Source organism: Notolabrus celidotus, chromosome 5 (genome assembly GCF_009762535.1).
Source record: "Notolabrus celidotus isolate fNotCel1 chromosome 5, fNotCel1.pri, whole genome shotgun sequence".
In the NCBI taxonomy this organism is placed as follows: domain Eukaryota; kingdom Metazoa; phylum Chordata; class Actinopteri; order Labriformes; family Labridae; genus Notolabrus; species Notolabrus celidotus.
Genome location: NC_048276.1, coordinates 22,675,886 through 22,691,087, shown reverse-complemented (window position 1 = coordinate 22,691,087; position 15,202 = coordinate 22,675,886). Strand labels below are relative to the sequence as shown.

The window sequence follows — 15,202 nt, the reverse complement described above, 5'->3', positions numbered from 1 at the left end:
GTGCTGCTGTCTCCTGTTCACGAAGACGCCCCAGCCACAGCTGCATATGGTCTCTTCAAACTCAGGTACTGAGCCCAGATAGTTCATATTTACATTTATACAAAGTTAAACAAGTATTTCACATATATTTTTGTTAGATATGGTTTCAAAGAGCTACAAATTTCTTCAAACAAGCATTTTAAAGTGGTTTATTTCTCCTCTTGGGGACATCCCCTACAAAGCTTGACTCTTTACTTTCACCAGATCTGCATCACGATAGTGCTATTTTGGCAAACTTACAACCGACTCATTGGGGCCGATCTTCTAAAGGTTTGCGTGTACAAAAACACGTGCAAATTTGATAGTGCGCGCAAAGCAGATCTACTAACCGGGTGCACAGAGGATTGCGTCTTTCAAATGAGCAAACTAGCACTCACTATCCATTTAGCGTGTTTGCTTTCATGAATATGCAGAATACATGTAGATCATCAGAACGCGCAAAATACTGGGAGGAGGAGATGCAAATGAAATCATTTAGCACACGCAATGTGATCTATCAAACCTGAAGCAGATAGCGAGCGGTATTTTTGCGTCTATATGTAGCACGTTTGAAAGGCAGGTGCAAACTGGCACAGCGTTACGCACACATGGCTGTGGTCACTGTAAAGCTCATCATAACATCGCTTTACAACATGCCCACAACTGCAGGGCTTATAAGCATTACTACATGTTTTAGTCAATCAAACCAAGAGAACACAAAAATAATAATAAAACAACACAAATTCAAAGCAGTTCAGCACCACGGATAGCGACCGCATCATTCTGACACCCACTTTAACTTTTTCAACTAATGAGAGCACAGTAGGTCACTGTATCAACAGCTCACATGTTCACATACAACAAAAAATTAATATGAACTAGGCCTACTCACCACAGTTTGGACGAGCCTTAAGCTCCGCGGACTTGTCCACGATGTGCTGTATGTCCATTTCTTTGATCTGTCATTCTCAATAGATAACATGACATGTCCGCTCAGTCTCTCCTGTCCCATCCTGCTCATCAAGGGGTTTTTAGTTAGTTAACTTGGAGAATGAGCGCTCACTAAGCCGCCAGGCAGCTTGGTGTAACTCCTCATCTCGTGCTTGCAGCAGTGTGTTGGTGTGAATTGCCTCAAACATGTTCCCAGTTCCATTTAAGCTGGTGAATCTTTGGGACTATTGCTGGATGATGATATCAGGCATTAAAAACGTTCACCCGAAAGTTGCTCTCTGCGTCAGCGAGGAGACCGTCTTCATTAAAGTGACGCCTATAATTTATCTGGCCCTGGTTGTTCAAAACGGCGATTGACTTCCCAATTGAGTAGCTAGAGTAAGAGTGGCACACTTAGCCTCATCAAATTGCTCTCTAAACTCCATCAAAACACTGATTGTGTTTTGGAGTAGAGTAGATGCGTTTATTCCATCGGCAGATCTTCTGTTTTTTCTCACAGCATTCACCTTTTCACAGATGGCCTCCCAAATTGTGTTTCTAATGCTGAGATGTCTTTGCTGGAGTTCACCGATGTGTTTATTTCCCTCCTCCACAAAGACCTCCAACTCCATGGCTTCCAACTTCATTTATCCCTTAAGGCCACTCTGCTCTCTCAAACTCTCCATGGTGACAGCCGATAGCACACGCAAAATCCTCGTAAAATAGGGCGGTCTGCACCACTTTTGCACTTGTTATCATTTGCGCACGCAGTCATAGTAGATCACCCCCAACATGCCCAGAAATAACATATGCAAAATTATTATTTGCACACGCAAATTAGCGCTCGTTATTTGGGATCTTAGTAGATCAGGCCCATTGTGTGTAAATCACCCCAAAATCATTATTTTCCCCCAAGTATATATCGCTGAAGCAAGCCAGAGTCAGCGTCCACGTAAGTCACCATTTACAGTGAAACTGACAAAGGAATTGGCACTCATCTAGGTGAGATATCATGCAGGAAGTACTGGTGGTGCTTATTTCGCATACATCTTCAGGAACAAATTTCTCTACATTTTGGTCTAAACATAGCTAACACTCAAGCTGCTAATTCGACTGTAAACTTTTGAGATAGATATCATATGATGTTTGGATCCATGAAAGTCCCAGGTTGAAACCGTCTCCTTTACACGTTGTGCTTATAGACAGTATAAAATATGGACGTAGTATCCGTGACGTCACCCATCTGTTTCTGAAGCACTGTTTTGAGGACAGTTGTTGGCAGCCATATTGCTGCTGTCAAGTGATTGTGATGAAAAGAGGCGGGCTTTGAGCCTCCTAGCCAACAGCTACAGTGTTCCCACAGGCAGCTGTGCCTCTCATTTGACTCGTAATCTCAATATCTTCAAAATTGCAGCGTTAGAAAAAAAAATCACACCCCTCACAGTGTGAGCCGATCGAGAAATGAGCTATTAGACTACACTCGTCTTTTGTACCAGGCTGTAAACATGTTTATTTCTGCTGTAAAGATGGACTTTTTTGAATTGGTGTGTATATGGTTTCCGCTACTCCCGGAGCCAGCCTCAAGCGGATCCTTGATCAACTGGAGTTTTTAGCACTTCCGCGTTGGCCTCATATTTTTAGACCGGAGGTTGCCGCTTGGTTGTGCTTCAATTTTATGACATCCACTCAAAACTTGTAATCAATATGCTTGCCTGATTAGAACATTTGAACTCTTGACTGTAAAATGAGACAGAAAAGACATACAATAAGACGAACAACCAGCACATTCAAGCTCACACCACGATGTCACAGTTAGCACCTTCACCTGCTAAGCCAGCAGGATGCTGTGATGGTGCATCAGCTAGTGTGAAACCAGCTGGTACTGGGGTTTGGAAGAAATCATTATCTTTTGCTGAAAAGTGGAAGTGACATTTCTTGGCTGGAGCCTCTCCACTGTATGCCATCTAATTAAAGTTTTGTTGAACAACCTGAGGCAGAGGAGGAGTAAGTCACCAGATCATCATGTGAGCCAAACAGCACAGCAGCAGTAGCTAATGATGGTGTGTTAGCATTAAATATTCACACCAGATTGGTTTCAACCTGCTTATTTGCTTCATAAAAGTCAAACAACAAAATATTTCAAGTGACTTTTAAATAAGCAAATCTTCACACTGCATTACTTAAGTGAGACTCACTGAGGCATCATTAGTGTTTTATTTTTGTTGGTCAACACAAACTGAGCACATTCAAATTTTCAGAAATGTCCTAAAAAATCTGAATCTGTAGTGTCTGGGTTCATCACATCAAGCAGAGGTGCACACAGTTCAGTTATTCACCTCCTCCTGCCCTGTCTGTCTGGATTCATTTAACTGCTTCCTCTCTTACTTGAGGCTAACCAGTACTCAGTTTCCACATGTTCAGTAAGTCATCCATATTTTCTGCAACAAGATTTCCTTACATTTACCCACAGAGCACCCGTCCATCTGTCTAAAGTAAGTGGCAGTTCCACTGTTTCTAGCAATCATGTCAAACCACCATGGGCATCGTGGTTGGGAAAAAGTGGGACTGACTATCCAGAGGGAGGGGACCTTCATAGGCCTGAAATGAACTATTTTTAGTTTACTTTTTCCCTCTAAGTTACAGCTGTTATAAGAGAAGTAAAATGAGCAGGATGGAAGAACACAATTCCTATCTCTTCAACTGGAAAAAAAAACATAGGGTCTCTGAGTCCCCACTCACCCCTACGAAGTGAGCAAAATGGTTTAGTCCACCCAGTGTGAGTCACAGGATTGATCTTACCGAAGTTCAGAAAGTGAAGTACGTGATGCTGCAGCACCAAGAAAAGCAGAATAAGGACATCAAAAGGAAAAGAAAGAAAGGAAAAGAAAGAAAGGAGAGAGAGAGAGAGACAGAGAGAGAGAGAGAGAGAGAGAGAGAGAGAGAAAATAAACACAACCCAAACACCTTGCAGTAAAACAGTCCTCTCTGGTGTGATACTTAATTAATTTCCCGGTAAGCTGTTGATATTTGATATCAACAGATTTATCACAATCTGCAAATCCTATGATATCATGCGTGTGGCACTAGCTATTTAAACTGAGCCTGCTACTGTCTGAAAAACACCTTTTCAGTCATATACTACCATAATGGTCTTGTATTTTTTTCAATCTTGATCAAATTGAAAATTCTATATTAGAATATAGAGTTAGGCAGTGCAAATCACAAAGAGTGTAAAAAGAGAAAAACTGTTGATTTTGTAAAGTCTGCTCATGAAAAAATGATGTGAAACGACTAAAATGCAGACTGCAGGAACCAGAGCACAGCTGAAAAACATTGTTAATTTCAGCCTCCATGTTGTCATGATGTGCTCAACATTGCAGCCTGTGAGTGCAGAAATGTTCATCACTATGGCGACAGACCACACATTAAAGCTACTTTCACCACAGGAACCTCAGAGTGCCTGATGTTTATGTGCACAGATGAATCAGCTGCAGAGGCTGGATTGTGGTCTCATTCTTTATTCTTATTTCTTATTCATTAATCCTGCCACAGTAGAACTATTAATTGGGCGATAAAATCGATGTTTAGAACACTACAAATTCAAGCAACCATAATGTTTCACTAATGTGTCTGATGTTGAATATTTTATCAGTCCAGACAGCACAGTTTGGCTGTGAAGCAAGCTTGGATGTGGTTACACAGAACCACCGCTTTTCCAGGAGTGTTTTAAATGACGTACAGCCTGTACTCGCCTCAGATGATATTTTCGATGTTCAATGCAGGAGCAGAAAGAAGTATATCTATCTAGTTTATTTTACAGGAAGCCTAATGATTCCTCAGGCTCTAACGGTAGAGCGGTAGTGAAATTAATAAAGCTATATTTTCATCCAGACGGGGGTCCAGACCTGACAGGTTACCTCATAGTGACACAATAGAAATTTAAATCCCTACTCCTTTCTGTGAGAGCGCCAATTATCTTGATGAGCACCCCATTAAAACTTTGTGTGAGTGTGAGCTGAGGCAGAGCAGTGCAGGGTGGAGGTAGGTGGAGGCTGCTGCCATTGATTTCTGTTGAATTATTCATCCAGAGCATCGTACTCTTGTCTTGGCCTCGGCCCATTATAGGCGTACGAATGCATCTCTGCCACGAGAGGCAGCGACTGAATATCCAGAGTTTTCCTCAGAGTCCTGTCTTATTTATGAGACTCCAACTTCTCCTTCTCTACATAAGAAGTCCACAACATGATCTTGTGTCGTGTGCGACGGTGTACCAAAAGACATCACAAGTCTGCGGTAAAAGATTCATGAGGACTGAAGCTGCTGCGGGTGTTCAGAGCAGTTTACACACTGATTAAGGCATGTTTCCTTTAATGGAAATTTGTGAATGTATATATATATCTGTGCGGTGTCCTTGAGTGCCAAGAAAGGCGCCTTTAAATAAAATGTATTATTATTATTAATATTATTATTATTTATAAGCATGTACTGCAGCAGCTAGATTCATCTTACTTTCTTTTAATTTAGGGGCATGTCTTGATAGAGAATTGGGCTTCTATAATTCAGATATGAGTTATGCTTAACAAAAAAAAATCACCCTTTATCCTCTAATGGTGCCTTATAATTGTATTTTGACCTGTTTATGACATGTCCTTGTTGTCTTTTAAGCAAGGTTACAAATTCATTTGCAGAGACTATCCCAAATTCGGCCTTTTTGAAGATCTGCAGCCTCTCAGTTCCAAACTTCATCATTCATGCAGCGATCTCTGTGGGCGGGGATGCTATCATAATGAGCTGCTGCACTGACTGGCTGCCTGAATGTAGTCTCAGAGGGGAAGGTGCAGACTGGTGCATATAGATGCAGTGTGGAAAGATGGTTGAAGATTCTGCCCACTGACCAATTAATTTGCTTGATTGTGGAGCTCAGAGCTGATTGAAAGAGGAGGAGGAAGAGAGGGCCGGTAGGTTACTGACTGTGATTTCTCAACATCATACTTAAACAGAGTAGGGGTGAGTATTGGCAAGAACCTCACGATAGATACATGTCACGATACTTGGGTCAGGATACTTGGTATCACAATATCACAATATTGTGATATATTGCAATATTCTACACAGTTATCTAAGAAAAAAATAGAGATGGTGTATATGTAAATCACACAATATAACTCAAAATTGAAAGGACAAATTAAGTCAAAACTATTTGATTGAAAACAACTTTTCCACTTTATTGTTTTTGAAATACTAAAGTTGTATTTTAGTTCCAACTCGGCTAAAATATGAATTTTTATTTTGACAAAAAAAACAATATTAAAAGTTGAAATATCGATATTATATCGGAGGTCAAAGTGTTGCGATATATTGCTGTATTGGTATTTTTTCACACCTCTAAAACAGAGACCCACATAGGCCGACATACCTCTTTGAATCATGTTTTCATTTTCATTATCACCATACCAAAAGGCCTGCAGCTGGATTATCATGGCTAATACTATCATACACCGCACAAGAATAAGTCAGATGTAATGTGCACTGATGATGGGATATAAGTGATATAAGTCTTAATTTGTTGTGTTTGTCTTCCAAGTTCTTCCATTTTGAAAACCCAGCTGTGTTGATTTTAGTCTGAATTATGCGTTAACTTAATATATTTCGAACTGAGTTTGAAAATATGCTAATGCTAATCTGCTAATGGCACATTTGTTCATGTATCCTGTTGGTCCCAATTGCAAAACCTGAGTGTTATTTCCACTTTCTTGCCTCTTGTGTGTAACTTCATGTGCTCAACCCTCATCATTGAAGGAATCTGAGATGAAGTGGTTGCCACAAACAAATTAGCTTAAACTATAGCTGATGTGCTGTTGTTAAAAATAAAAAAACAACCACTGTTGACACGTTGACTCTGCAACACCGAAGCAAAGCCACAACAGCATTGGAGGAAGTGGAATGCTTGAGAAACAAGAGTGGTTTTACATGCATGCATGCAAATTGCTCCTGCCGTTATGTCACCACAGGAGCAGAGTCAGATTGACTCGTAGAATCCATGTTGAGGTTGTTTTGCTTCCACATCCTCAGGGCTGCAAGTCTGGAGGATGACTTAAATATATATGTGTATAGGCAACAAAAAACTTGTTTTTTATTATATGGAACCGGTAATGATCCTTATTATTATACATGGTTGTGAGTGCATGGGTGTGATTGTGTGCATGCACATTTTTATTTCTCTAAATCGGAATTAAGATAACTTGCCCAACCATCTACCATTACAGTAGTGTGCACATATGTTACTCTGTAGCCCTTTTTTTTTAAATTGTATGTTGTTACTGAAAATATAAATGATGCATTTTTTTGAAAACGGAGATATTGAGAAGGAAACTGTTTCAAGAAATGCTGTTGAGCTGCAGCAAAGCATTAATTACTGCTAGCCCTTAATGTAACTGCACAGCTTCAATGTAATTAATTAGCAATCCCAAAATGAATGATATGCAAGAAAAAAAAGTGTTTTAAAGAAAACTGTGCTTCAGAGAGAAAAGACTAGTATCCTGAAGCTATAAGACGCTGGTATGGCAGGTCTTCTTGCTGCAGGGTGAGAGCATGTAGCTACCAGGAGTGGACACCATCCACTGCTCTACATGTCCAGCAGCACTCAGATTAAAGCGTTCTCACTCCGTATATAATCTGCTGTAAGTCAGTGCAGCTCCTCGGGGTGAACAGACTCGTGATGCAGTCTGACTCGAGGCATCAGGGCTCCCCCTGCACTCTGTGAGAATGTTTTATTTCTCGGGGTTAGCAGCAGGTGTTGAATAATTCAGTGACTGTAGGATGTGCTCGCTGCCAGAGACGCGTCTCTCCAAGACGACTCTTACTGGGGTCTCCGCTTCTCTCCGCTCTGACATTATCATCAACCCTCTGCAGCACGCATTTAAGTTTTGCCTTCATGAAATGATGTGTGGACAAAATGGGTAGGTCAATGCTGCCTCTGCCTCATGCAGCATGTGTTCATGCTGGAGTGAGCTTTACTCGGAAATGTCAAAGTGAGAACACTGAAAGACATTTTTCAAACCAGTGAAACTAGTCGGATTTATGAGCCAGATCTGAGATGGCTTTTTTAAATGATTGACAGAAGCTTGATCCAGTCTAAAAAATGATTTGTTTTGTTTATTGAAATGGGCGGAAAAATAGGATGGCTTTATTTTTTCATGTTAAATTTGACCCAGAAATGTCTAACTTTGATCTCAACATCCAGACCACAGCACAGTGCAATGGGCACTGACATTCAAAAACAAATTATTTAAATGTTAAATTCTTTAGATTTATTTTCATTTAGCCTGAATAAGATTTGTAACCATGATTCATTTTCTATATCATTTAGGGGTTTTACCAAACGTAAAGCAGTAAATGTGCATAATATTTCAGAAGTTATAAGGTTTATTATAAAATGAACACATACTTTATGGGATGTATAGAGAGTTAACAAATTGAAACTCCAATATTGTTACATTTGTCTGAGATAAGTCCAACAGTGGTGATCATGTAAAGCTGTTGTGAACTAATAAGAGCTGGCTCTTTAATCTGAGCTGGACTAAATGACCCAATCACTAAAAGGAGCCAGAATCCCCATCATTACAACCATGAAAGATGTACTTAATGATCTCATAGACTGTCACACATCCTGACAGTCGTTTGAAGTTGCAGTTTTGACACTTTACTGTCGTGGTCTTTAAAGCGTGATGTGCAGTCTGTGCTGCTGTCCCCAACACATACATGAAAAGCACAAGGCATCACTGACTTGAATGCAGTTAGTAGCCTAATTGTCAGGTTTGATTATGCTTTCAGATTACCAAGAGGAAGGGTAAATATCTTTTCATACACAGCTTTTTCTTATGATTAATTTCATGCATAAAAAGCCGAAGATGAAGCTGCCAAAAGTTCAGGTTGTTCGTTAAAGCGCGACGTTTTACAAGGTACGAAAATATCTCCATCCTTTGTTGCAGCTCTGATATTAACTTCACTGAGGAGCTGCAGTGTCCGAGTTTTCAAATCAGTACATGGATATCTTTGGAACAAGAATCAGCATATTACTGGGCAGAAAAGCCCTTACCTCGCTCATGGCTGCGTGCTGTGCGTCTCTGTGAGGATCCTGTTCAGGTTGATCTGTGTCGGCCAGCTGGTACACTCCTCCCTCGTTCTGAGCCGCTCGCGCGCACACACGCTGCTTTTATAGCGCGAGCGGCTCCGCTCTCCTCACATCATCTTCATGAAACCAATCGGCACGAGGCTCCTCGTCTTCAGCTCTACACTGTTGACCAGCCTTCACATCCCCAACAATCCGACTCGGTTCTGGTTTATTTGGGGTTTTGTGTTGTGGGATAAAATGGGGTGATGAAAATGTGAGCAAAATAATGAAACAAACCGCAGCTTCAATAAGGAGGACGTTCATTTAAAATGAATATGAAGTGATGTCAACACCATCTGGATATGTATCAAATGAAAAACACACTGAAGTGTTGTTCCAGATTATTTTTAAACCTGGCCCTGGATTTACATAACTCTGCAAATAATTTGTTACTTGAAACAACAGAGAAGATCCCCAAAAGATAGAAAGTACAACCATTTCTTTCAAACCAGAAACAGCCTGCACACCACTCTCCAACCCACCAGACTCCATTGACAAAACAGTGATTTAACCACATTGCTAGTGTATCGCCAACTTGATCGGCTAAGCAGCCTTTCTTTATTGTTTGATATTGTCTTGGGTCAGACTGGTGTGTTTTAAGTGGAAAAAAACAAGTTATCTCCTTTTTCACTTGTCATTTGTGCCATGCCAGAATCAGTAAATTGTCAGTATTACATTCCAAATATCTACTAAATATACCCGAAGATAATGCTGATTTTCAAAGTGTATTGAAAGAACTACTTCAGTGTGTCTTTATACAGTAAATTTGGTTACTTTTTGTTACAGTAGCTTACTCTTTCCAGCGAAAACAGAAAAGTGATGGTCACATATAGTGTGCCAAAGCTAATATGTTTAAGGTGCTAAGAAATCATCAAGAGAAACTATAATATGGAGATCAATCAATCCATGGTGTATTATCAAAAACCAGAAACCAGAATATGCTCTCATCCCGGGTTTGAAAAAACAGATTTTGCCTTATGGAGAACTACGAAAGAAAATGTGATAGTGTTGCATTTAAATGCCTTACCCTGGTTTCTGACAGCTGCTGTACACCTGTGCTGATGCAGCCTCAGCCATGTGACGGATCAGCAAAACAAACATGGTGGCACCGAGTGTGTCTTGCTTCTGTAGCACTATTCTATTCATCCAAAAGTTTTCTTTCTATTCGGGATCGGTGAACTCCCACCAGTCACAGCAGCATATCTTCACCCACTGCTCTCTCATCCTACGTGGTGGCAGTCACAGGCTGACACCAGACAGAGTTGAAGACATATTTAATATTTGCTGTCGCTCTCTTCTGCTGTTGCTGGAAATGAGGTGGATTCTTCATATCTGCAACACTATGTTGGCATTTAACAGTGTTAAGCCTGCACTAAACCACTGTGGTCTCATTTTACTGAGATTCAGAATTGCTGCAGATTATATAGTAAAAAATAAACATCACAGGCCAATGTGCAAATAAGGTGCAGTAATCAAAAACCAGGGTACAAGTATTATCACGTAAACAGGGATATGAATAACCAGGTTTCTGCATGTGTGTGTAAACGCGATGTCCCGAATATGACTAAAACCAGGATGAGGCTCATGACCAGGATACTGGACAGTGTGAGTCTATCAGTGAAATACATTCAGCAGACACACTTTGATCAGGAGTGTTTACTGCAAAGACCAGGTTACAGCCAATAAAGGAAACTATTCATTGGACATTTGCCCTAAAAAATATGAAAAATATATCACCCAAGGTTTGAAAAATACCGGGAATCCCCTTTTATGTAACCTACTTTAGAAGCAGCACTACAGCCTGTGGCTGCATCTTTCTCTCGTACAGTACAACATGAGTCAGAGGGTGTTTTGCTGTTTGTGGACATCTGCATGCAGCCATCCTACTCACTATCTGACTCCATGTTTATATAAAGTATTCACCCTCACACACACACTGATATGTATGTAGAAGACCCCTGAGTCACGCTGGTTATATTTAGTATTTCAACTCTGCACTACAGAAGAAAAAAAGATCTGAATTAAATACGGACATGTAACAGAACACAAAGCTATTTTTAGCCTGCTGTGATGCTGCTCACTGTCAGAGTAATTTATATAATAAGTTGACTGAAGATCATCTGCGTGCTCGAGTACATGGAGAACAGACTAACAGCTGCACGGTAAAAAAAATAATAAAAATGTATTTCAGAGAGATATTAAAATATCTGAAAAGCAAATTTACTCAAAAATTCAGATCACAGCATGGAACAAGATGTCAGATCCATTTAAAAAGAGCTTTCCTGCTGCAGGCGGTTCACAGTGTGGAAGCTTAGGTCACCAACAGGTCTTTGACCACCACAGAGAAGCTGAGACATGTGGTGCAAAACAACAGCAGGGTGTGACTTATCTGTTTAAAGTGCTTACATTTTAAGATTACAGTGAGAGGAGCCTTAAACTTTACTTTACAAGTTAATTTACTTAACTTGGTAAATTGAGTGATTTGAAGATTTCCTTCTATTTTAATTGGTTAACAGAGCAAAGGGAGCAACAGTTAGACAAATATGGGGCGGCAGAAGATAATGGAAGAACAACATAAACTGGAAAATAATAAACTTTTGAGAGTTTCTGGTGCCACTGCTAGGTCGTCTCAAGACGCAAATTAACTAAATTCTAACAGCGTGAGGTTTGTTTGATAAAGTCACAAGTCTTGTAACATAAGCCAACTTTGAATGATCTCTATTAGCTTTTTCACATTTGCACGAACGTCCTGAAATGTCTCCAAAATAGCCCTTGTAAAGTTACTGCAAGGAATCTGACAGGGGGAACGATGTGAGAGGGCATCAGATAATATTGCACCATAAACCATAAACAAGTGTGGTCATTGTGCATGTAAGGAGTCTGCTACATTCTCATTTCTACTTACCAATATGTCCTTTTCCACTCAGCAGCTGATACTTTGAATACATTGAATAATTCCTAGTGTTGATGTAAAGATCAAAACTGTCTCTATAGTGTCAGACTCCACCCCTACCACTTTTTTTTGTGATTGTCATAAGAACTGTGACAAATCCTTCAAGAAAGATCACATATACTGATTTCTTATTCAGCCTCACAATTTGAGCTGCTTTTATTCACTGACATTTTCTTGTTTTCTGTTTTTTCACACTGTACTTATCATTTTAATTAAACACTTAATTAAACAGGTTAAATGGTTCTCTTGGGCTGTTGCTACATCTATAATATTCCCCATTTCTTATTATGCAATGAGTGAAACTGGGCCCCTCTAAATGTTATGTGGTAGATGTGTGATAAAACCCCAAGGACTCTAGGTGAAGTTGGAATCCCTCGGTGGGAAAAAAAAGTTAATTAACCAATCAGATGAGGCTCTGGCAATGCCACTGCCAAACTATGTTTAACCACGGCTATGCTGTGGGAAGACAGCGACCCTTTGGCCTCAAACCAATCTAATAACCAATTAGTGTAATGGAAATGAAATATCAGGAGATACCTCTGAGACCCCATTCACAACATTTGTGAGTGCAGTTATGAGGTTACATTGTCCCATTCTTGCCTGATGTAGAATTTTAGCTGCTCAACTGCACAGGGTTTCCTGATTAGTCTGGACTGCATGCAGGTTGGTTTAGCATCCGTACTCTTCTACTACAGAGCCATGCTGTTTTAATACATGCAGAGAGTGGTTTGGCATTTTCTCGCTGAAATATGCATGGTTTGCCCTGGAAAAGGCTTCGTCTGGATGGCAGCATACGTTACTCTAAAATCTGTATGTAATGTTCAGCATCAACCATGCCTTCCCAGAAGTGTAAGCTACCTATTCTATGGATCTATATGCATTCCCATACCATCATAGCTGGGTGGTCCCTCTCCCTTTTTAGAATGCAGGATGCAGCATTCATGATTCCTAAAAAAAATGTCATATTTTGTTGTTTTTGTTGTTTTTGTTGTTTTTGTTGTTTTGTTGTACCCACTACAGAGTCATGTCTGCAGTGCCAGCTGAGGACTGAAAGATTGATTGATTTTGGCCTTGTCACTTTTGTAAATAGATTTCTCCAGATGCTTTATTAATGATATCCTGTAATCTAGATGATAAAAAACCCCAAAGTATTTTCTATTTTACGCTGATAAACATATTATGTAATTATTGAACTATTTGCTAAGGCACTCTCTCACAGAGTGGTGAACTTCCTCCCATCTTTACTTTGAATGGACTCAGTCTCTCTTAACATTTTTTCTGTTTTTGTTTTTTTAAGCATTATCCAACTTTTTCCGTGTTTTGTTGTCCCTGTCTATAGTTTGAAGCTATAGATCTTGTAGCCATATAAACATTGTAATTAATAGTAAAGCCCATATACAACCTTTCATTAAAAAAACAGCTTCATGTTCACAATATTTAATCTCATGCATTTACTTTTAAAGACAACGACAAATTACCAATAACCAGACAGCATATCAGTTTGTCAAGGACCTGATGGCAGTGTTGGTAGTTCATTTTGCATTGCATCAAAGAACAGCCATGGATACACCCAACATCCAGAGTATAAAAGCTGTGCTGAAAAAAACATCTGCAAGAAATACAGTGATTACAGAGAAACAAATAGAAGAATGTGACCCATTTCAAGAGGCTGAAGGTAGTAGTTTGTAGAAGTCTCCACATTAAAACAAAGCTGCTCTGCAGACAGTTTCTGTATGTAACTGCAGGTGCTCCTCACAGATCTCCCCTACAGACCAGATGGGACTCCACAGTTTCTCTCTTTTAATCATCACCCCTTAAGTAGCTATTTGATAAAAACTAAATCATATAAGCAGAGAGCTTGATAAGTAAATCGTTTTTTACTCAAAGGCATGCATTTCTAATGTGTAACATTTGCCTTCAAATATAGCAAACACCTGCTGAAGCCAAAAGTGCACCATGAAGAAATGTATCTATCCTGGCCTCACATAAACTAATACACTTCTCCTTAAATGCTTTTATTGATCCAACAGAGGGACACACATATCTCTCCACGCATGTGCAGGAGTGTGTGTCTGTGAACGGTCATTAATCAGGCTGAGCTCGGCAAACTCTAAATCTCCACATTTTAATCAGAGCAAACTGCTGCGCAGAGATCCAACAGAGCCAGCCTCCCTCAGGATCCACGTTTGGGGACTAATTGATCACCCGTCACTCTGAGCATTGATTTATTTGGACCGCCCCCAGACACAGAATCTCATCAGCTGCTGCTTAAATTAAAGCTTAAGTCTTGAGCAGCACTGAAGTGAAGTCAGACACTCCCATCATTGAAATACACTCTCATTGAAGTAACATTCATTTCTCCCCTGGTCCATGTTGGACTGATATTATTCTCCAATATTTTTTCACACATTAAACAGGAGTGTTATTTTCTTTAACGGCTACTAACTCTCCAGCCAGTGTAAACACATTAACGTCTCAGTTTGCTGTATGAGTTTGCAGAGGAGGCTGCAGGCTGTGGAGCAGCAGTGTGTAGAAGAAAAACAGGGATTGCATTCAAAGCAATCTCAGTTTCTTCTGCAGAGTGAAGAAATAAGTGCAGTATTCTTTTGGTTTATGCCTTTGAACTCATTGTACATTACAAGCATGTAAAATATGGATGTTTTGCTGCTCTGGATGGTTTTGTAAAAAACTTCAAAGGGTAGAAAGGCTCCAGAAAATGAATGGGACACACATGACCACACTCACTTTCCACTGACTGCAAAAGTTTACACATTTGGTTGCAGTCCAAACATACTTAAGTATTGTAAATGTCTGCATCTCGTACTGCAGTACTCTATGTTATTCTCATGGATCATTGCAATGATTGCAGAGAGATGAACAAAAGCATTTCCAAGAAGTGGTTAGCCAGATATTTAAAGCTGCTTTAATACATCTTTTTTAGAGTAAAAATGGATCAAATCAAACAATGAAATTTGAGAGAGGTCACTCAGAGGACAAACACACACAGGATAATGTTCGCTAAGCTCTACAGACCTTTTTTGGCATACTAAAGCTCCTTGTTTTGATTTTGAAGGCTGTAAATTTACAGATTGAGCGCACTTTTACCTTTGGGATGCAGAGAGCAGCTG

The 15,202-nt window shown here is 39.9% G+C and overlaps 1 protein-coding gene across 1 annotated transcript in view; it reads right to left on the bottom strand.

Annotated features, from left to right (window-relative positions):
• pcp4a (Purkinje cell protein 4a) overlaps positions 1-9,309 on the bottom strand; it is a 58,011-nt gene extending 48,702 nt beyond the window's left edge. The window contains exon 1 of the mRNA XM_034683922.1: positions 9,047-9,309. Coding sequence (XP_034539813.1) covers positions 9,047-9,055 — 9 coding nt within the window. The 5' untranslated portion in view covers positions 9,056-9,309. The remainder of the gene's footprint in view (positions 1-9,046) is intronic.
• Positions 9,310-15,202: the final 5,893 nt, after the last annotated feature.